A 21,656-nucleotide genomic window follows, 5' to 3' on the forward strand; every position below is an offset into this window, starting at 1 on the left:
GTGTTCTTAGAAAAATCAGAAAATCAACCGTTTTGGAAATGTCTGCTGTGCCAGAATGAGAGCAGCAACGAGCCATTGAATTAAATAACGGGAATAATTAACAGCAAGAATCAGAAACTGGTTGGAGTTTGAAATCCCAGTTTATCTGGTCATCTGTTGGCTCGTTTCACGTCACATTTCTGTTTGGCTGTCATTTAATGAAGAAATAAATCAATTCAGAGGACTGAATCTTTAAAAACAGGGCTATTGAAATGAAGGGAAAAGGAATTAATTAGCAGTGAAAACTACTCACAGATTAGGAAAAGGGTCCCTAATTCTAGCCCCGCTAGAATCAAATAAAGAAGTACCGCGCGGCGCCTCCAACATGTGCGGTGTAATTCCGCTTGTCGCCACAAGGTGTCAGTGCTGCAACGCCAGTGAGAGCCCGGCAGTTCTCTCAGTTCGAGTTGGCCGAAGAGCAGCGCGACTTTGCGGTACTGCCGACCTTGTCCGCTTCCAAGAAAGCCGTGTAACGGAGCGCAGTCGCCTCGTGCCCGCGTATGTGCGAGTTTTCCGGCTGGTCAGGTTTTCCTTACACGTTTCCCAGACTGTCCAGGTTTGGTCAGTTGAAGGGTCCACATCTTGTACGAAGTTGCCCTAATCAGGACTGTTTCTCCCCTCGAGCCTGAAGCTCCGGCCCACCTACCCTGAATTAGATCAGGTGGGCACAAGAATATTATGTGCGGTCATGTGAAAAAGTAAGTACACCTCCATGGGGACGACTTTTTCAACATATTTGAAAAGGCAATGGTAGATCTTCAGGGAAACTGCGCCCACACGTAAGGGGGATACACTTGAATGAAATCACATGGAAAGTCTGCCTTTTCGATCGCTTATTCAACAAAAAGATCGGCAGATGTAATGATGAAAAGTAAATACACCCGTCGACTCAGAAGCTGCTATTGCCCCCTTCAGCAGAAATGACTTCTTGAAGGCGTTCTGCATAATTGCCCACCGGTATCTGGCATTGACTCAAGTGAAGTTTTTTGACCACTCTTGCATGCAAAATTCCTTCAGTTGCAAGATGTTTGGCGGGTCTTCTTGCATGTACTGCCCCCACAAATGGATTCAAATCAGGGCTTTAACCAGTGCCGTCCATAACCCTCTCCTTTTCGAGACATTCCCTGGTGGATTTGCTAGTGTGCTTTGGATCACAATCATGCCGAAAAGTCCATTTCTGAATGGTGGTCTCACATTCTCCTCAAGTACACTTTCACATGATGCAGAATTCATAGTTGACTTGATGAATGGCTGCGCAGATACTGGGACAACAAAGCATCCCCAAAACCGAACATTTCTACCACCATAGATCACAGTTAGTGAGGGAAGAGGCCAAACCGCTCCATCTTTGATTCATCTGCCCCAGAAGGCCGGACCTTTGCCTGTAAGCTCAATGGCAAACTGTAATCTTGCTCTGGTGGTCTTTTTGGACAGCAAATGCTTTTCCCGGGCTCACCTCACATACCCCTCAAATCTCCTTCTAATTGTAGATGCGTGCACTTTGGCACCAACTTCTATAAGAGTTACCTGCAGACCCTGTGCTGAAATTGGTGGGCTCTGGGAAACTTCTTTTCTTAATGAAACAGTCAGCTGAATTTGGTGGGCAGACCAGTCCTGGACAAACGAGCTGTCGTCTTAATCTCCACCACTTGTAGCTGGAATGATTGACTTCAAATAATCTGCCAATCTCTCGCCAACCTTGTGGGCCTCCACATCCTTCATAATGAGGGACTTGGAGGGCTCCTTTGAACCTGGCATGGTGACACTTCACATGTCTATAGCAAGGAGAAGCCCAGACCTTAGAGCCCTGTGATGTGAATAAGACCAGCCATACCCCATAGGAAGATTCTAGTCATTGGCACCCAGTCTGGGATTTAATTTAATTTAATGGATTGCCAGTGGTGACACATCTAGAGGAGTCCTGACTTTTTCATGGGACAAATCTGCATCAGTTTCATGTGTCACTTATTCAAGTTTATCACCTTTATCTGTAGTCACTGTTTGCAGGAAGTCCTTTTAAGTGGGGTGCACTTACTTTTCCACATGCCTGTTCCTGCCTTGCACCTAATAGTGGCTGGGGTGGTCTTCGTCTGCCTGCCGACCCTGCCCTGGATGTGCGGCTGAAGAAAATAGGTGGTTGGTTTATACAGCAGGGTGAAGTTCAGAGGAGTCCAAAACAGCAGACCGGCGGTGGACGCTACACGGATTGGCACACACCAAGCATCAATAAGCATCATTATAATAATACGAACAAAAATAAAGATATTATTTTGTATATTGAAATGCTACCTTGAGATTATCTAAAACTTAGGTCCATTTTGAATGCAATGGATCCCCTAATCCCAGGATGTACAGCGCGCTGTAATTCTGGTAGCACATCGTGCCAGCTGTCTGCCAACGGCAATAGCAGAGTTAAGGCAAAGTATTTTATATATAGCGCGTTTCATTGTGATCTTCTTTGCACAAGCAGTAAAAATGCCTCACATACATGTATAATATGTAAAATACTTTTTGTTTTCTAATGTTGAACACCGGCAGATGAATTGGCCCGTTCACGGTGAATTAGATGTCAGCTTCCCCACTCGGCCATACCGTCTGCAGTGAGCGTGAAAAGTGCGTTCATCTCCCGAGGCAGGTCCTTCATCACAGAGGAATCGTCGTCATCATCAGAGATCTGCACAGAAGCCTAAAGATCGTGTGCTGAACTACGCAAAGCCGAGTGGGGTGGGCACTAAGACTCTGTGTTTTGTATCTACGTGAGAGGAGCTACATACCCATGGAGACAGGAGTGTTTTCAAGGGTCGCAATGAAAAATCAGCATCTGCTTAAATCCAGATATTGCCCTTATTTATTAAAGCGGGTTGGCAATGGGAAATGAGATACGAGGGCGCTGCGCATCTTCACCTGCGCTTTGATCTGCGAGATATACTGTAACGGAATGTGGAGCGCGCATCTGCAGCGTTAGTCGTTAAGCGAGTTTGGGGGTCCTCTCGCGATCGAATTCTTGATCATATGGAATTTAGAAGAGTAAGCTCATAATGAATAAAAGTAAACATTAAAGAGCAAAAACGGAATGTTTGTGGAATTGTTAGAAGTCGTCTTATTAGGAGTGAAACAACAACGACAGACGCGTCTTTCGCGTTCCGAGAGGGGGCGCTCTTTGCACATTCACCGTTAACCCTGATTGCAAAAGCAGGTGCCACGGAAAGACGAGATCTTGAAAGATGGAGAGGTGCAACATGTTATTAAACGATGGCGAAATTGCTTTTTTACCACCCCTTAGGCTTGACATATTTTAATGTATTAAGTGACCAGAAGACCGCGTTCATAGTTTACCAAAAAAAGGCTACTTGGATGGGAAAAGCTTCACGCGGAGGGCATTTCAGTTGAGTTACAATTCAGCCTGTAACAACATCCCAAAAGAGTCGATTATGTTCTATAGTTCGATAGGTACGGGCCTGAAGAGTTACCTCAAGAATGGAGTGCACTAGTTTTATAGTATTTATATATTTGAGATTCATAAAGTTTATTTAATCCAATATTTCAAATCCAGCGCGTCTTAAAGCATGGCATAAGACTGTTAGGGTAGAAAGACGAAGTCCCTTTAAAATCAACATTTGAACTCCACGGCGATAACTGGGACCGCACCATTACTAAAAGAGCCGCCTCTTAAAATTGGAGCTCGCGACCGTTAATGAGCCGGCAGTGGGGCCTGAGGCATCAACTAGCGGAGCGCGAGAGTCGCAGCTAACTTCGAGCAATCGGCCTCGTTGAAAGAGATCTGAAATTGTGCAGTATTTACAATTAGAGTCCTACTAGGAAAATGGAAAAGAAACAAAATAATGATGACGGTGATTATGTGTTAGGCGTGACCCTAATTATTAGGTAAATAGGGCACCTTACAATAATAAAAACCTCTTTCGGATTAAATGTTTATATCTATAGTGTCTTTTGTGTATGTAGTATATATATATATATATATATATATATATATATATATATATATATATATATATATATATATATATATATATATATATATATAATATTACAGAGAGATCGTTTCAAAAGACTCGTAATATCACGTATATACTTCTTATATTCTAATTCCTTCAAAATCATGAAAGCAAAAATGCGTTGTGGGCTAACTCATACTGATCATAGAGAATGCTTGTTGCAGCTCCACATTTGTTATATTCGTCCCGTCCGGAATTGGTTCCACAACGTCACTCCCTGTTTTCAACATAGCCTTCCATTATCAATAATCTTAAACTGGAAAAGTTACGTGTAAAAAAAAAACCTAAAGTATTTTATTGTTTGCAATCACATAAACCGTTTTTATATTTTTACGAATATCTCCAGATGCACTGAGATAGTCGACCTGGCTTCTCTCCTCGACCCCCGTGTTAGGGCGCTGCACTGCGGGCGCATGCAATTATAGAAGCGCTGGCGAGAGCCCATGCTTATTGTGTTAAATCATCAGGACACTTGTCCATAAATATCTTTGTTATTGAATTTTTGGATTCCTTTTAGAGCCGCTTCATCTCTACTGGGGCCTTTCTGTGGCCAACGGATAAAAATATCCCCGCGCCCTTTTGAACAGAGCAGGAGTGTAAAGTGCGAGGAAACTGGACCTGCGCGACTGGGGGTCTGTCGGTTAAAGCAACACTTTATTGAATCAAAGAGGCGACCTCGGCAGCTAATAATTCTGGATTTTCGGGTCATGCCCGACACTATCATTTTATTCTGTCAGAAGAAGCTCAGCATTTTCCCCCGTCGAAAAAAGCACGTGGCAGAGTTGGAGAATCGGTTCTCCTTTTTTCTTTTTTTTTTAAAGTGTCTGTAGTTATTAAATTACTACACCTTTCTCAGTCGATCTTCAATTTTGAAGCGACCCCAATTTTAAATTACTCCAATTTAATTATTTAGATTTTTTTTTAAAAAAGCTCTTTGGTATAGGAATGTAATGTGTTCAGAAATCCAGAATAAAGATTTCTTAAGGACCGCATCGTTTTCGCAGTTTTACTGTGCATTTTTCCTGATTGTTTCAACATTTACAATTAAAACCAAACCAAATAAATGAAGGATTAATTATTAGTTAACTAATAAAGGAACGGATTTTTATTTTCGGAATGCTCCTTTACATTACAGACATTTTCCGGATAGATAGATTCTTTATACTTTTAAAGAAATAAAAATAATAGAACGCGCAAGTACTTCTTTTTTAATTTAACGAACAAGTCTTCGGCATAATCTGACATTTTGTCTTCATCTTTTATATAAAAGTGATGATTGCAATGAAGTCCACAACCGAAAAACACTTTTTTAAATCATTCCCACACTACCAAAATTAAACAACACACGGAAATATATGAGTTCATCGTTGTTCAAATGAAGCAAATTATGTAAAGGAATGAGAAAATCCGGAATTGTTATTTGTCTAGTTTTGAAATTAAGAAATAGTACGAAATGGAACGTGATTGTCTCGTGTTAACGGCGTTTTCAGTTTTCCCCGGCTGAGATTTTAATCAAATTGTTTTCTTCCTTTCGAAACTGAAGACATTTATTAGATGCACTCGGTTAGCCCTCGTGTCGTGGTTATGTTTTAATCAGGTTTCTTTTTTTTCTTTTTTAACTTAACTTCTTCATTCAGGACCCGCTACGGACTCCTCGTTATGAGCAGAACCTCATAATTATATCGATTTTTCTCATTAATTTTACTTGCCCACCTCGACTAACCAGCAAAAAAAAAACTTAAATGTACGGGATCTTCTGTAACATTTTAATGTTGACGGGAATGTTTCATTTTTTTCTGATAAATTAGACAGTGCTCACAAATAGGTGGTATTCATCGACCGCCTAGAATGAAATGACAGAAAAGGTCCACGAGCTGAACCAGACCTCTTGTGCCATATACGTGTTGCATCCTCACTAAATATTCATTAATCTCAAGCGAGAGCAGCCCGGGACTTCGACTTCATACGAGTTAAAAATGTGGGTGGGACTTGCGCAGCCATTCGACGAGTGATTGGACACCAAGCGTCCTTTGGGCGGGATCTTCTTGCCCGGAGGTGGTGCTAGGTAATAGGCCCCGCCCCCTCCCGTTGGGCCGCCTCAGCGTGGATTACGCTCCCAGGGATAGTCAAAGCGGATTCCTTAGGGAGAGAGAGAGAACACAAATCAGTCCCATTTTAACAGGAGGAAAAACACGGGATATTCTTGCACAAAGGTCCACCTCTCATCCGTGCATCCTAGTTCACACGTATCTGCTGAAGGAGAAAAAAAAATCCTTCGGTTAAAGAAGGAAGAAAAAAACTTGTCACTGCATGATGACACTTGATCTGCCGGGTCCTTTGAGCTGTACTTGATCCTATTGTTTTTTAAACTGACACCAGATCTTTCCGCGCAGCCTTCTTTCTTATTCCAGGAGGGACACCTCGAGGGTATTTTTCCCCCGTTTGGCAGCTCATTGTGGTTTTCCTTCGGACTGTGGCGATCCTGGATTCTGACAGCTGGGGCTTGTTTCCTCGCGTTCAAACACACACCTAGATCTGCTCCAAATTGAACCGTTTCCCGCTGATCTGAACCAAGAGAACAGGGACCCGAAAAAGGTTGATTTCATGTTTGGGATTCAGGAAAGCATTCAGAGGAGCGGCAGCAGTATGAAAGAAGAACCCATCGGGTCCGGCATGAACGCTGTCCGGACGTGGATGCAGGGAGCCGGGGTTCTGGATGCAAGCACTGCCGCTCAGAGGTAAGTCGGTGTCTGCAGCATCCCTCGCCGCCGCTGCCATCACTTCTGGGCGAGGCGCCGGCCGAGCGTCCCTTTGCTACGGCAGATGGGGCGTCTTGGACAGCTTTATTTTTGCGCCTGGGCTCTCCTAGTGCCTCATGCCCGAATTGTCTTTCTGGAGTTAAAACTTGACATGTGGAAGAAGCAGATAATCTAAAGAATGTCTGAAAAACTTCATATGCATATATTTATGTGTTGTTGGCGAAATAATTGAATTCGAATGAAGTTTCAGTTTCTTACACGTGCTTAATGACAAATTAGTAGAAACGATTTGCCTGCCAGTTTAAATTAAGCGAAGATATTTTTTTTACGTTTGTATAACTTGAATTGGAATCAGATGTGCAAGCAAAAGCCTTTTCGAACTTAAAAACACCAGTGCTGACAGGGGCCATATAAATAACACAAAAGTAATTTCCTGCCAATGTCAGCTCCTGACGGTAAACTAAAGTTGCCATGTATGCGCAATATGCTGCAGTAGTTTTATAAAAAGAATCGTGAGAAGCCGATGGGTGTGAAAATGGAGAAATGATGAGCATGCCATAAAACAGGCATGGATTCAAGAGAAAAAATCTATCTATCTATCTATCTATCTATCTATCTATCTATCTATCTATCTATCTATCTATCTATCTATCACGTATATCACATTCCTGTTAAACTATCTATCTGTGAAAAATGAGTCGTAAACCAGACTCTAACCGGCCTCTGTGTCCGCAGCGGAGTGGGACTCGCCCGGGCACACTTTGAGAAGCAGCCACCATCCAACCTGAGGAAATCCAACTTCTTCCACTTCGTGCTCGCCCTCTACGATCGCCAAGGACAGCCCGTGGAGATCGAGAGGACCTCCTTCGTGGGCTTCGTAGAGAAAGAAAAAGTAGGTTTGTTTCCTGCTATTGCTGCTGCTTGGCATTCCCCTCGCTAAAGTTTGGCTCCTCGTGTCTTTCAGATTAACGGTGAAGAACACGAGCGGCCAAACTGAGCGATGATGACGATTTTACTTGTTTTGTTCACTTTTTGTGTTTAATGAATCTTCTTGTGTGGAAAAAAAAATCACCAAGAATTTTAAGGATTTCATTTTACTCACACATAATATTTTATTTAAGAGAATTTTTGTGCAATTTATTATCAGTTGTACAAATATTTCTTAAAAAAATTAAGCTCTCTTGTTTTAGATATTTCAAAGGTAAATTCTACTGAACTATATTTATAAAACTATAAAACCCGTTCTGAATTGTAAAGATTTTGCCCTTTTGGTAGAAATTATAACAAACGAATTAAATACCATAAAATCAGAGTGATCAATTAGAAAAATATGTTGATTTTTTTTGTGGCCTTTCTTTATTTTTTATTCTAAGACACAGTATGAATTTATTTGTTTTTTGGGCCAAAGCCATGATTTTCGCCACACACGTTTTGTAATGTTTGCGTATGTGGACTGAAAACAAATTAATATACGTTTATTGTTTACTTTAAAGTAAAGAAGTCAATTTCAGTGTGCGCACTGAGTAAATAAATATTAGCAAGTGTAGTGTGTCATAATGATAACTCAGTAGTTACCATACTGTATTTATGTCAAGTAAAAATAAAAATGTAAAAATATAACGTATATTAATAATTTTACGTCAAGAGTAACACAGCTACTTTGCCCAACGTTTTTCGGAGTGCAGCCCAATTAAAGGTGCTTTGACCTCTCCCCTCTTTTTACATATTTATAATAAAGTTGAACTTTGTTGTAAAGGTACATGTGGAAATGAAATATAAATTAAATTGTAATTTCCGTCTGACATCAAATAAATTGAAGAACAAAGTTCGGAAGTTAATGTATTATCGTTTTAATGTTTCTGATTGTATATTCCCATTTCTATGAATTTTCGCCCCATTAAATGTCTTTTTTTGGGTCATGTCTAAATCATTTTCCAGGGTATTTACTGCCCTGTAATTGTATCTGATTTTTGTTTTCACCAGGAATCAAATGGCGAGAAAACTAACAACGGAATCCATTACAGATTACAGCTCCTCTACAGCAATGGTAAGGCTCGCCGGTCGCAGGGGCTCCTTTGGTTGGTTTGCCGGTGGTCGGTTCATTCCGGTCACTTTACTTCAGTCATTTCTTTAAATTATTCAGCTGCGCGCCCCGATGGTGTGCCACTTTGTGCCGACGGACCCCTTCATGTCCATAAAGTGACATAAAATGGTATTCCAGCCCTATATTGAACGTAACACGACACCTTTGTGTCCCTTAGATGCGCCACCAAATTCGTGCACGTGTCAAATAATTCAGGAAAATTGTGTGAGAATTTGGATCGAGTCCAGCATTGTCTGCGGACCGTCCTGAAGAATTCACAATTGAGTTTAACCATCGGAAAGAAAAACAACATCAGTATTGCAACCTTTGGAATTCTTTCAACTGCGCAGTGTCCCTCAGTTTAAAACATATCAAATAAGAAAAATGGATATTTAATTGTTGTCATTTTTAAAAGGCGAGTCGGGCAAAACTTAAATATATTTGATATCGAATTATTATTAAAATACATTTAAGGAGTGAAATGTAAGTGAAAAAAATATTTTTTAAAGTAGAACAAGAATTGAAAAAATGAGACGCGCATTGTTTTAAATTCAACTTTAATTCTAATTGTACCTTTTTATTAAAGTATTTGAAAATAGTCGTTGTTATTACCGAAAGCGATAAGGTCCCCTTAATTCGCTAAAAGTAAAAGCGGAGCGCCGGTGTCCGCCTCACCAGTGTTTGTTTAGCGGGCGCGAAAACTTGGACGGGACGCCAGTCAGTTGCAGGGCACAAGTTCTGAAAAACCTCAGAAAGTTGACTTATTTAGAGCTGCCGAGCCACACATTGCCCGTCCTTCTTATTTTATTTGTGAAGAATCAAAACAAACTCAAAGCAGTCGTCCACAAGTTCATGTGAGCTGCCTAAATGGCTGTTAAGTTTGGCTCATGAAGTTCTCGGTCTCTTTGGCGCGGCGGGGCACCGGGTGGCCGCTGGTGTCCCTGACACGGCTGCTGTCCAGGCGGTCACTCCATTTAGATGCCCCAGCGCGTGAGGTCCTTCCTCGGTGGCCGCTGCGGTGCCCCTCACTTTTTTGTCGCGTGTGCGCTGCGCGGTTTCCGGTCAAACGCCACGAACTCAGGCTTTTCTCCGCTTGCTTTCTTCACAGGAATCCGGACCGAGCAGGACTTCTACGTGCGGCTGATAGACTCCATGACCAAGCAGGTACACTTTCTCCTTTTCCGAGGGCTGTGTCCAGCCGTGCCCTTTGACCCCTTGGCTGTGCTGGACCACACTGTTGCTGTGCTGAGAGTGCGCTGTGGACTTCTCTACGCTGCAGGGTGAGAAGTTCACTCCCTCACTCTTCCCGGTGACATTTCACTCAAATGTGGATGTGGGATTGGCTGTAAAGAGACTGTTGAGCTTTTTTTTTCCATGATCTGAGTGGTGGAGTGAGAGGCTTCTTCTTCTCCTCTTGCTGTCTCTTGACTGCACTTGAGGGATGAGGGCCAAGGAGAGTCAACGTGGTCCAAGAGGTCTCCTCACACTGTTAAAAAAAAAATCTGCGCGCCTCCTCATCTGATGAATGTCTCCCTTGCGGATTTCTTTGGCCCGCAATGGAGTTCTCGCTTTGCTGGAGCTACTGAGCTGGTTGGCGGAGTGCTGGTTTTGTGATTTCTCCAGTTGGATTCTTTTAATGGTCTGGTGGACTGCGTTCTTCGTAACGTTTGCCTCGAAAAGAATTCAAGCCAAGATGTCGAGGGACTGTCATCATGTTAACGGTTTGCATAAAGACTGCATTTGTGAAGGGGACTTCAGTTTTGACCTAACTACAGAAATCAGGTCGTGCTGACTACTCGGTTGTCACTCCATTTTCTTTTTTGGTTTAAAATCAAACCCCTGTTTTATATAGTGCCTTTAACAGTTATCACCACCGCAGCGTTTCACCCCATGCCAACATAATGTAGGGTGGTCCAGATCTAATTATACAGTTTTCATTACGCTATAACTTATTAAGTTTATTACATAGAAAATCGCCCGAAAAATCCCGGACCATCGAGAAGTGTGCGAACTGACGACATGAAGAATCGCCTTCGCGTCGAACTGGAATTGTCCCCGCATAAGTCAAAGTCATCCAGACGATCTGGATCTGCAAAATTAGATCTGGACCACCCTATAGATTAATTGTGTCCAGACCAGTAGAGACCATCAGATAGGCGCAGGGCTGGTCAGCTCAGCTGACTCCACTTTTTGTTTTCCCATGGTGGCTCTTGAAGGCCCACTTGTCTGATCTTTTTATTTTCCTCTTCACCCACTGTGGCAGCTGCCCATCACATGCCAACTCTGCATTAATCAAGCAGAATGTGATGGTGGACAGCTAGATGTTAATCCAGCGTACATTTCATCGAATCAGTGCATATTGACACAGTGTCAGGATTCAGTATGACAGTGACCCCTAATGCCAGCGCCTCGGAGTTCACTAAACTCATGCGACAGTGGCCATGGAAAACACAAATCTCTGATTATAATGACCCCACTGTGCGTGCCTCGACCCCGCATTGCCATGCCCCGACGCATCCCACACAGTTAACATGCCAGGGTATCGCCAGTCCGCCCGGGGCTCTCATAAAGGAAAGACCCCCCCTGTGATCCCCGTGGCGGCAGAGCCGCAGGCACCGAGTCCCGCTCACTGCTGTTTGCAGACACGAAGCACAAAAGGGGAAGTGTGTTTGAATGTATTTTTAGAACTTGTTTACATGATTTACCTCCAGTTGTCAGATGAAGAGCTTGAAAGAAGCTGCAAATGAAGAGGACACTTCTGCAAAATGAAAGGCCTCACAGATGAGAAAGAAAGCTGCTTCCCAGCCGTCTGCGGAGGCTTGCTGCTTTCATTTCAGTACCGGGGACCTTCGCCAGCCTGCTTTGTACATCTCTTTCACCGAAATAGACGTCTCCGTGCTCGCACACTGACGGCAGCGGATTGCAGCTCTTCTTTCTAAAAAGTGAAACCTTTGCGTTTTAACGTTTTCTAAAAATAGAGTGGCATTAACAACAACAACAAAAAAAAGCTGAGATCTGTCAGAACAATTCAAACTTGAAAAAAGTACAGATTTTGTGCGTTAAATAATTATAACAATAATTTGAAAAAGAAATCAAAGCACGCATCCCTGGAGAAACGTCAACCAAAGCTCTACAGGCAAACCAACATGCGCACACTCCGCTTCACGTCTGAGGGTCTGGAGCCCACCGCCTCTGTCACACCCGCGCCCCCGAGTATTCGTGTGTTAGTAAGACCTACAACTGCCCAGCTGGCTACTTGCTGGCCGACCTGGGGAAGGGCAGGCGGTGGAAGCTTTTCACATTTCACTTTCTTGCCCCACCTCACAGTCTGCACAATCCGCTCACCTTGTGCTGCCAAACGAGAGCAAAGCTGCTGGCTAAGCGACTGCGGGGCATTAATATGTAGTGACGTCACAGCCGTGAGGCTGCCATCGAGAGTGCGGCCGGCCGGGTCAGCAGAGCCGAACTATTGCACGCTCCAGGCCCGTGTTAGTGTGTACGCGTGAGCTTGTGAGCAGAGTGTGATTAAGGCTAATTGAGTCATCGAGATCACGTGAGGGTGACTCGGTTTTCAACTGTGTCATCTCGAGTGTGAAAGTCTTTGGGTGGGCTTTAAGGATCACTTCTTCAGTTGCTCAGGGTGAGCGTGTGCGCTTCCGAGTCACGACGTTTGTGTCAGACGTGCACGTGTTAACGACTTTGTGTCAAAGTGTATTTAGTTAATCAGTGTAAGCGTGTGTGCTTATAAATAATTGCATTTTTGTGAACATGTAAGCATATGTGTCTTCTCCTTCTCTCGGCTGCTCCCATTAGAGGTTACCACAGCAGATCATCTTTTTCCATATCCTCCTGTCCTCTGCGTGTTGCTCTGTTACACTACCCCACCTGCTTGTCTTCTCTCACCATATCCATAAACCTCCTCTTTGGTCTTCCTCCTTTCTTGCTCCATCCCTAGCAAGTGTTTTATCTGTGTGGATTTGTGTCAGTGTGAACAAGAACGTATAAGTGTATGCCTGGTCTGTTTTATTCTTGTGTCGCTTTCAGCATAAGGAGTGTCTCTGCCTGTGTCACAGTCTTTTTACTGGAGACTGGGAATGGCAAGCGCCCAAGAATCAGTAAGGTGGCTTTTTTTTATAAACAATAAACAAATTGAACTTTTTTTGGTAAGAGTGTGTCACTTTTAGCACATGAGTAGTGTCACTGTGTCAGAGAGTAAATGAGTCGTTTGGGAGTTTGTCTCTGTGGACACGGCAGTGTGTTATTGTGAGCACTTGTGTGGGAGTGTAAGAGCCACTGTTTAAGACTGAAACCGCCATTGATCAAGTTCTTAGAATGAATTGTGTCACTAGCAGCACACAAGTGTGTGTTTGCATGAATGTCTTTAGGATTGGGCTTGTTTGGTCTGAGTGATCGTGTGTTTGTGTGTGGGAGAGTGTTTAAGTCCGCACGTGTTTAAGGTGTGAGCATGCGTGCTTTTGAGAGTAACCGTGTCACTTTCAGCACAAATGTGTGCTCGTGTGACAGTCTTTATGTAGGAGATTGTCAAAGTAAGACCTTCCCGGTGTGCACACTTGTTTGGTTGTGTAAGATGTGTAAGGATAAATCCATCAGTCTTTGTGGAAAAGGATTTGAACCTTTACACTTGTTTAAAGAGTGACTGTGTCACTTTGAGAACTGGAGTGTGCGTTTGTGTAGGAGGCTGGCCAAATAAAAACCGTATCAGCGTGAGTGCTGTTAATGGTGTGTAAGGATCAGGGTGTCAGTGCGTTTGCAGTCCGATTAGTAACCACCCCTGGTGAGGATCAGAGTGTGTGTTTTGGAGTACTTGTGTACCTGTGCATACCTGAGTGTGTTTAAGGCTAATCTGATCAGTATAAACTGACACAGGGGCGTGTAAGAGTCATCGGGTTAGTGTGTGTGTGTGTGTGTGTGTGTAAATATCCATGTCACAGGCAGTGTGTTTGTGTAGAAGCCATTATGTCAGAGGTGATGTCCGGTGAACAAGTGGGTGGGTGTGTAAGGTGTGTGAAGGCCATATAGTGTTGGTGTTTGAATATTGGAGTGATTGTGCATCAGGGTGAGTGTAGGACATGTGTGAGGCTTTGTGTGCCTTAGGGTCCAGCCACACTTCGTTGTGAAGTAAGATGGCCGCTAGTGGGACTCTGCACAAGTCCTCAAAGGTGCTGACCACCAAACGTCTGGCCTTCCCACAAAATCCACTGCCCTCAGTCGCCGTGTGTGCTGGGCAGGAAAAAGCCCCACATTCAAAGGAGGTGAGAGCCCCCATGGCTGTTGGCGCACACTGTGGGCCTGTGCTCTGAGCATCTGTGACGAGGTGCTCCTGTCCACTTGTCTGTCTGTGGGCACAGGGGGAGAATCTTTGATGAAGGTGCACACACATGCATGCAGAGTGGGCATTGCTGAGACATGCTGCTGGGGGGCAGGAGGCTTGGGGAGAGCTAAAAGCGTTGAGTTTTGGAGGTGCCCGCTGTCGGGCAGATGGCGCGGCACCATTCCAGTCTGGCAGTCCAACTGCTCAGTCTTCTGCGTTTGTTTAGGGTTTTGCACGCTAGAATGGCTGCAGTACGAAAGCCCAGCAAGGCGATTATGGAGCTTGCAGACTGTTGCAGACTTGCCCAGCTCTCAGCTGAAATCCCTGGCACCCTTTGCAGCCCAGTGTGAAGACGACCAGTAGTCTGTGTGTGACCTGTGTCTTCAGGCTGGCATCTCTGCCAAGTCCTTCTCTCTCTCTGTACCGTACCTTGTTGTATCTGCTGGGGTGTGTGAGCTCTGCCAGCAGCTGGCACGTGTTCAGTGTCCTCTGAGACATGGTCATGTTAAAGCAAGTGGGACCTTGGCCTACTCTGACTTCCATTTTATTTCCTTGCAGGCTATAATTTATGAGGGCCAAGACAAGAACCCCGAAATGTGCCGTGTGCTGCTGACACATGAGATCATGTGCAGGTAAGGAATTCCATTTGCTTTAGGGGTGTGGGCGTCGGGCGCGCTGGGCTCGAGTGGACAATGGGAGATGAGCTGCTGTTCCAGCGCACCTTTTCATTAAAACCTAAAAGATGGATTTCTCCTGTGAAATTGGGTTGTGAAGATAGACTTGACTCTATTTTTAGGATCGCCACGGAGCATTTTAACAGTTTTCTCCTAAAAATATCCTGGTGATGCGCACTTAATTAGGACAGAGAGAGCTCATAAGTCAGCTTCCATTTCCTCGTTATTTTTCATGTAATAAATGCATTTCGCTCCGCCTGGTGACAATTTGCTTTCTCTACGCGTGTGTACAAATGAGTGCCTATAATTAAAATCCACATTCATGCCATCTCTGCGTGGCACTGGGGAGCCCTTGCTTACCTTCTAGGTCGTTAAGGACGGCGTGCCCAGCTATCCCTGGAGTGATGGGGGGCATAGCCATGTGGCCATCATCACTGGGTCAGTAGATGAAAGAGAGGTCCGGGGTTTTTTAAAAGAGCTCTGCATTGCAGTGCTCATGAGAAAGAGCCAGAGGGAGGGTGTGCAAGCAGGGGTGCTCACTCCGAGTAGCTCAAGTGTGTGTCGTAATCCGTGTTTGTGTGTAGCTGAGCGCAGGTGGGGTGGACTGGGACACTTTTAGTGGCCACTTTAGTGGGTGCACCTGCTCGTTAATGCAAATGGACTGTGCCTCCAAGCAGCCAATCATGTGGTGGCAGCGCTGCATATATAACACACACACACACACACACACACAAACACACGAGTGTGCACACGGTCAAGAGGTTTAGCTGCTGGACTTGGCAGGCCATGTGTTCTAAGAGGCTTTCGCTGTGCACTGATTGTTGGGGACCAACGCATTCGTTCTCGGACAACCGGGCTTTTCACGTGACAATCTCTAGAGCAAAGGTGTCAAACTCCGGTCCTGGTGGGCCGCAGTGGCTGCAGGTTTTCATTCATTAGTGACCAGTTTTTGCTGCTAATTAACTTCTTTTGCCTTAGTTTTAATTAAGTTGACTCAGGCCCCTTAGTTGTCTCTTTTTCCTTAATTAGCAGCCAAACAATAATGAGACACAAAGTAAGCTGCCACATCACTGTGCCCATCACACAATATCTGAAAATAAAGAAAGGTGATGGTCTCAGTAAGGTTGATCTCTTAGGTCACCGAAACATTTTGACGGTGTTCTCAGAAAAAACAGAAAAATCAGCAGTTTTAGAAATGTCTGCTGTGGCAGAATGAGAGCAGCAACAAGCCATGGAATTAAATAACGAGTTTAATTAACAGCAAGAGTCAGCTTCTTATTAAGAGATCAGTTGGAGTGAAATTGGTTGGAGTTTGAAATCCCAGTTTAGCTTGTCATCTATTGGCTCGTTTCACATCTCATTTCTCTTTGGCTGCCATTTAATAAAGAAAGGAATGCATTCGGAGGATTCAATCCTTAAAAACAAGGCTATTAAAATGAAGGGAAAAAGAAGTTAATTAGCAGTGAAAACTGGTCACTGATTAAGGAAAGGGAGAGAATGAAAACCTGCAGCCACTGCGGCCCTCCAGGCCCGGCGTTCGACACCCCAGCTCTAGAATTTATGATAAATACAAAACTTTTAGAGATGCGCAGCTCTGTGGATAAAAACAGCCTGGCAATGAGAAAGGTCCGAAGGCAATGGCCGGACCTCTTCAAGATGGCAGCTCTTGGACATTTCTGAATGTGCACTGCTTCGGACTTTGCAGTGCATGGGCAAGACCAGCTGAAGACCAAATTGGGTTCTAGGAGGATGACAACAAATGTCACCTGGTCTGGCAAATGTTTGATTTGTGTTGCAACACCCAGATAGTGAGGTCAGAATTTGGTGTGAACATCATGAATTTGCTGATCAGTTCTGCCTTGTGTTGACAGCACAGGCTGCCAGTGATAGTGTGATGGCGTGTGAAATGTTTTCTTGGCGTATGTTAGGCCTCTTCATACAAATGTGACATCATGGCAATTCCATTACATTTTTGTTGACCATACACATTCCTTTATGACCTCAATGAACCGTTCTTCTTGTGTAACGGACAGCCGGCCGGGATGCCTTCTTGAGGAAAGGGTCCTGCATGGGGCAGTACTTCCCCCGAGATGACTGTTGGCAGCCCCCAGCCTGGCATGCTACAGTGCCACGGGTTTGGAGTATGGAGGTTTAACCCTGCTGGGGACCATGGTGACCACCAGCGGGTGCAGGGGGAATAGCTGAGCCCTCCATGGCAGGCCTGTTGCCACACGTGGGACATTTCCGGGGGCTCTACAAAAGGACTCCACTCGGGAGGAAGATGACGAAGCTTGAGGGAAGAGTGGAGGCGGAAGAGAGAGAGGAGAGGAAGAAAAGGAAGGATTGTGTGTTGGCACTTTGTGGGGAACGAGAGAAATACAGTTCCCCTGTATGTGTTGCAGAGACGTGTGCTGGCATCTGTCTGTGTTGGGTGTTTGGGGAACCGTACACCCCCTGGTGGTCACACTTTTCACGTCACAAATCCAGTTACAACCGGGAACCTGTTGGTGTTGCTAGTTTACTCCAATGGCCAGTCTACAGGCCAGTCCCAGTTGAGCACTTTTAGGGTGAGGTGATGATTTGCAGCGTGAGGGTGACATGGACAATCTGCAGGAAGTGTGTGAGACGATCGAGGCACCATGGATCAGAATACCTGTGCGCCTTGGGGAATCCATGCATTGGAAATTTAGGCCATTCTGGAGAGCCGGTGGCGGGGGGCCTGTACCTAATAAAGTGGCCATTAAATGTGCCTGTGATGTATACAAGTAGCAGTCAGAGCAGAAGGCGCGTCGTCGTGTGTACAGAGTACAGCAAATTCCTTACTTGCATATCCGGCCACTGGATGAACAAGACACAGATTTTGTAAGTAGGCTTGCTGGGATAGGTTTCAGTTTTCTGTGACTTTGCTTTGGATAAAAAGAGCTTGGAAGATGGATGGATGAATGAATCTAATAAAAGTAATAAAACATGACATCCTCAAGGCCGCTAAAGCCAGTTCAGTGCCGTGGGGGGCAACGGCGTACCTCCTGTACAGTGGTGTATGTGTACACGTGTGAACTTCTGTGAGTGTGCCGCAGTAATATGCAGTGTGTGTGTGTGTGCGAGCTTGTGTAGTATATATGGATATAACACATGTGAGGTGTGTGTTGGCATGTCCGGGTGTGTTTGAGGCTGCAGCCACCTGCCGTACCCTGAGGTCACTTTTAATTGTCAAGGAGTGTATGTGTGTGTGTGTGTGTGAAAGCAGAGTTTGCAGGGCTGTATATTGATTTATGAGTTATGTGGACAAGGAGCCTAAGGTACCAATTCCCAAAAAAATCAATCGGTATAAATCAGGAGTTGAGTTTCAGCTAAGGCATAGAATCAGAACTAAAATTCAAACCAATACTAGAGGGAACTTCCTGAAATCCAGCAGGAGAAATGTGAAGGGTGCCGTGCGTATCTGTGTGTGTGAGATTTCTGATGAGTGCGCGTGTATGTTGGAGTGTTTGACAAAGAGTCTGGGATTGGGCATGAAGATGACTCCTGGTTAAAATGTGTGTGTGAGAACAAGCATCCGTGTGTGTGAGAGTTTTATGAGAAAAAGCATCCATACGTGTGTGTGTGAGAACCAGCATCTGTACACGTGTGAGTGTGTGTGTTCAGATTCATATACAGTAGGGTCGTTGTGTACAGAGTACAGTGCAATTCTTACTTGCATGTGCCAACTACCATGCAGCACACTGCCACTCTCCAGCACCATGATGAGTAAAGTACTGTAGAACTACCATACCATACCGAGGACCTTCAGTTTCCTTCACTTGAAAGACGTCTGAGTGTACGTGTCACTAACAGACAAACTGAACGAGGAAATATACAGAATACTAGACACGTTAGGGGAGTAGGAATTGGCAGCCTGTCAATAGCCTGCCATTTTCCTAAAAAAGCAGATAGGACTAAATAAGCCCTGTGGTGGGCTGGTGCCCTGCCCAGGGTTTGTTTCCTGCCTTGCACCCTGTGTTCGCTGGGATTGGCTCCAGCAGACCCCCATGACCCTTTAGTTAAGATGTAGCAGGTTGGATGATGGATGGATGGATGGACTAAATAAATCAAGTGTTTAAAACTAGAACTAATAAAGTCTGAATGCGCGTGTGCAGTAGTTGCTCATGTATATGCAGGATGTGCTCTAATGTGTGTATCTGTGCAAGTGATTACATACTGTGATCGTCAAGTTGTGAAAGGGGAAATGCACAGGAGCCTCCGTGTGCACAGTGTGAGGGGGCAATGGTGTGTAAGTGTGTCACAAGATGTGCTGGGGATTATTAAAGACTGAATGTGCTGTGTGTGTGTGCGTGTGCTGTGTGTGTGTTGTGTGTGTGCTGTGTGTGTGTGTGTGTGTGTGTGTGTGTGTGTGTGTGTTGTGTGTGTGTGTGTGTGTGTGCTGTGTGTGTGTGTGTGTGTGTGTGTGTGTGTGTGTGTGTGTGTGTGTGTGTGTGTGTGTGTGTGTGTGTGTGTGTGTGTGTGTGTGTGTGTGTGTGTGTGTGTGTGTGTGTGTGTGTGTGTGTGTGTGTGTGTGTGTGTGTGTGTGTGTGTGTGTGTGTGTGTGTGTGTGGTGTGTGTGTGCTGTGTGTGTGTGTGTGTGTGTGTGTGCTGTGTGTGTGTGTGTGTGTGTGTGTGTGTGTGTGTGTGTGTTGTGTGTGTGTGCTGTGTGTGTGTTGTGTGTGTGCTGTGTGTGTGCTGTGTGTGCTGTGTGTGTGTGCTGTGTGTGTTGTGTGTGTGTGTTGTGTGTGTGTGTGTGTGTGTGTGTGTGTGTGTGTGTGGTTGCTTGTGCACACATTACAGTGTGGAGCATTGGGGTTGTGTGAATACCTGTAGGCCGCAGTATGTATATACTGTGCTGTGAAAAAGTATTCCTCTCCTTCCCGATGTCAGAGCAAATACATTCAATAATATTTCTTTTGTTACTCTATTCTATTTATGTAATGAATAAAGATAGACAACCCCAGCCTGGTGCACTATGTTCACAAGTACTTGCCCCCAATCCCCCCCCCCTCATCAGGGTAGGCCCCTGAGTGCCACCATTAGAGTTGCCCTTCCTTCATTATGCCACCCTGACCCAGGGGTGATGCTTCACTGGGTGTGAGGAGGCAGTTGTGGGTTCTTGTGTGTACGTGCTGTATATGAATGATTATGGCGAGCAAGTCCCCAGTGTGTATGTGTGTGTGTGTGTGGGTGTGTTTGTGTACACCTTCTCATTTGACTATTCCCACCATTAAACAGCACAAAGACTCTCCTGGCAGAGCCTACCTGTCCCGAACCGAAGACTAAAAAGGTGGCATGTGGGGGAGGGCGATGACATCAGTGAGCCTGAGCTACCATTCCAGAAGATGCCCCCCGCTAGGCCCGCCTGCCTGCTTGCCAGTGTCAGGTTTGGATTTGCTGATACTGCGCTGGGCGCAAGCAGGCAGCCTCAATTAGACACACAAAATGAAAGCCCGCTCTCCATTAATCAGCACTGCTAATTGCTGCTCGCTACCATAAGCCATATGGTGCCACGCCAACTTCACTCGGCAGGTCACAAATTTACAGCCTCTCAGTGCTGCAAAGGGAATCACATTAATAGGCCAAGAGAGCGGCCCAGGTATGAAGCGCCTTGCTCAGCACCAGAATCTGCTAAGCAATAAACAGAGAGGGCAGGCCTCAACTGGCATGTTTTCATTGTGATTCGGGAGTGGCACATACCCAGAAAATGGCAGATGTTATGAAAGTGGTGGATGTGGAAAGGAGAGGCACTTGGCTCAGCAGAACAGCTATGACAAAGGGCACCACAGTGGAGTGAAGGCGTCTCGGGGGCACAATTCTCCCACTGCCAACTCCAATTCTTTTTTTCGCCTCATTGGGTGTTAGAAGCCATGTGTGATGTTGGTGATCTTCTCCTGAGTTTTCACAGCGCAGGTCTCATTCGAACCAGGTGCCCATGCCCATTTCCATCTCCTTGCCATCTGTTGTGGTGCAATCTGACATGAAGGATTCATCCCTACCATCTCTACCTGCAAGCTGTTCCGAGCCTGAGTTTCTTTCTGTAAAGAGTGCCAATGAGCCTGTACCCACCAGAGGTGTGCCCTCTCCCTTGGCTCCACTGGAAATTTAAATTCTGCCTTTCTTTTTCCTTTTAGCCGCTGCTGTGACAAGAAGAGCTGTGGCAATCGAAATGAAACACCCTCAGACCCAGTGATAATTGACAGGTAAGGTCCGTTCTGTCATCGTCCTGGTCATTGGCATTAGTTATGTATGGGAGGGCAGCCTCACTGGGTGGGAACCTACGAAAATACTTGGGTTGCGATGCACTTTGTCCAGTTCATGTGACGCTTGTCTAAGGATTGTGGGCAGTATACGGTTCAATGGTCACTGGCATGGAGGCCTGTTGTTGCATAAGGATTTGGGCTGAACTACCCAGGCTTTGGGTGCCAGTCTTTGGAGTTTCAGGGCAGTTTGAGCAAACACATCTACTGTATGTATTCGGTGCATTCAGCTAATCAAACTGCTTTCTTAAAGGTGCTAAAAGGTATAATCTGTGGCAGTGTTTGGTCAAAGATGCCAACAGCTAACAAATGAGTGTGTGCATGCGCCCATTTGTGCTGGCACCTACTGCTTTGTCAGTAGCTATTGGGGCATGTATTGTAACTTTCTACCAGTCACTTTCATGGCTGCTTATAGGGCATTCAGTGGGTTTGCCTTCAATGTTACTCTTGCCACCCAATGGTGAGATTACTG

General features: G+C 45.1%; 1 protein-coding gene across 4 annotated transcripts in view; it reads left to right on the forward strand.

Annotated features, from left to right (window-relative positions):
- The first annotated feature begins 5,536 nt into the window (after positions 1–5,536).
- Positions 5,537–21,656, forward strand: part of ebf1a (EBF transcription factor 1a) — a 151,417-nt gene continuing 135,297 nt past the window's right edge. The window contains exons 1-6 of one of the 4 annotated variants that reach the window (XM_039774180.1): positions 5,537–6,793; positions 7,550–7,706; positions 8,798–8,861; positions 10,006–10,061; positions 14,788–14,861; positions 21,059–21,127. In XM_039774180.1, the coding sequence (XP_039630114.1) occupies positions 6,660–6,793; positions 7,550–7,706; positions 8,798–8,861; positions 10,006–10,061; positions 14,788–14,861; positions 21,059–21,127 (554 nt within the window). In that variant the 5' untranslated portion in view covers positions 5,537–6,659. The remainder of the gene's footprint in view (positions 6,794–7,549; positions 7,707–8,797; positions 8,862–10,005; positions 10,062–14,787; positions 14,862–21,058; positions 21,128–21,656) is intronic. The other 3 variants (XM_039774179.1, XM_039774182.1, XM_039774181.1) reach the window with 3 other exon arrangements.

The sequence above is a fragment of the Polypterus senegalus genome, chromosome 13 (assembly GCF_016835505.1).
Source record: "Polypterus senegalus isolate Bchr_013 chromosome 13, ASM1683550v1, whole genome shotgun sequence".
NCBI classification, from domain to species: Eukaryota; Metazoa; Chordata; class Cladistia; order Polypteriformes; family Polypteridae; genus Polypterus; species Polypterus senegalus.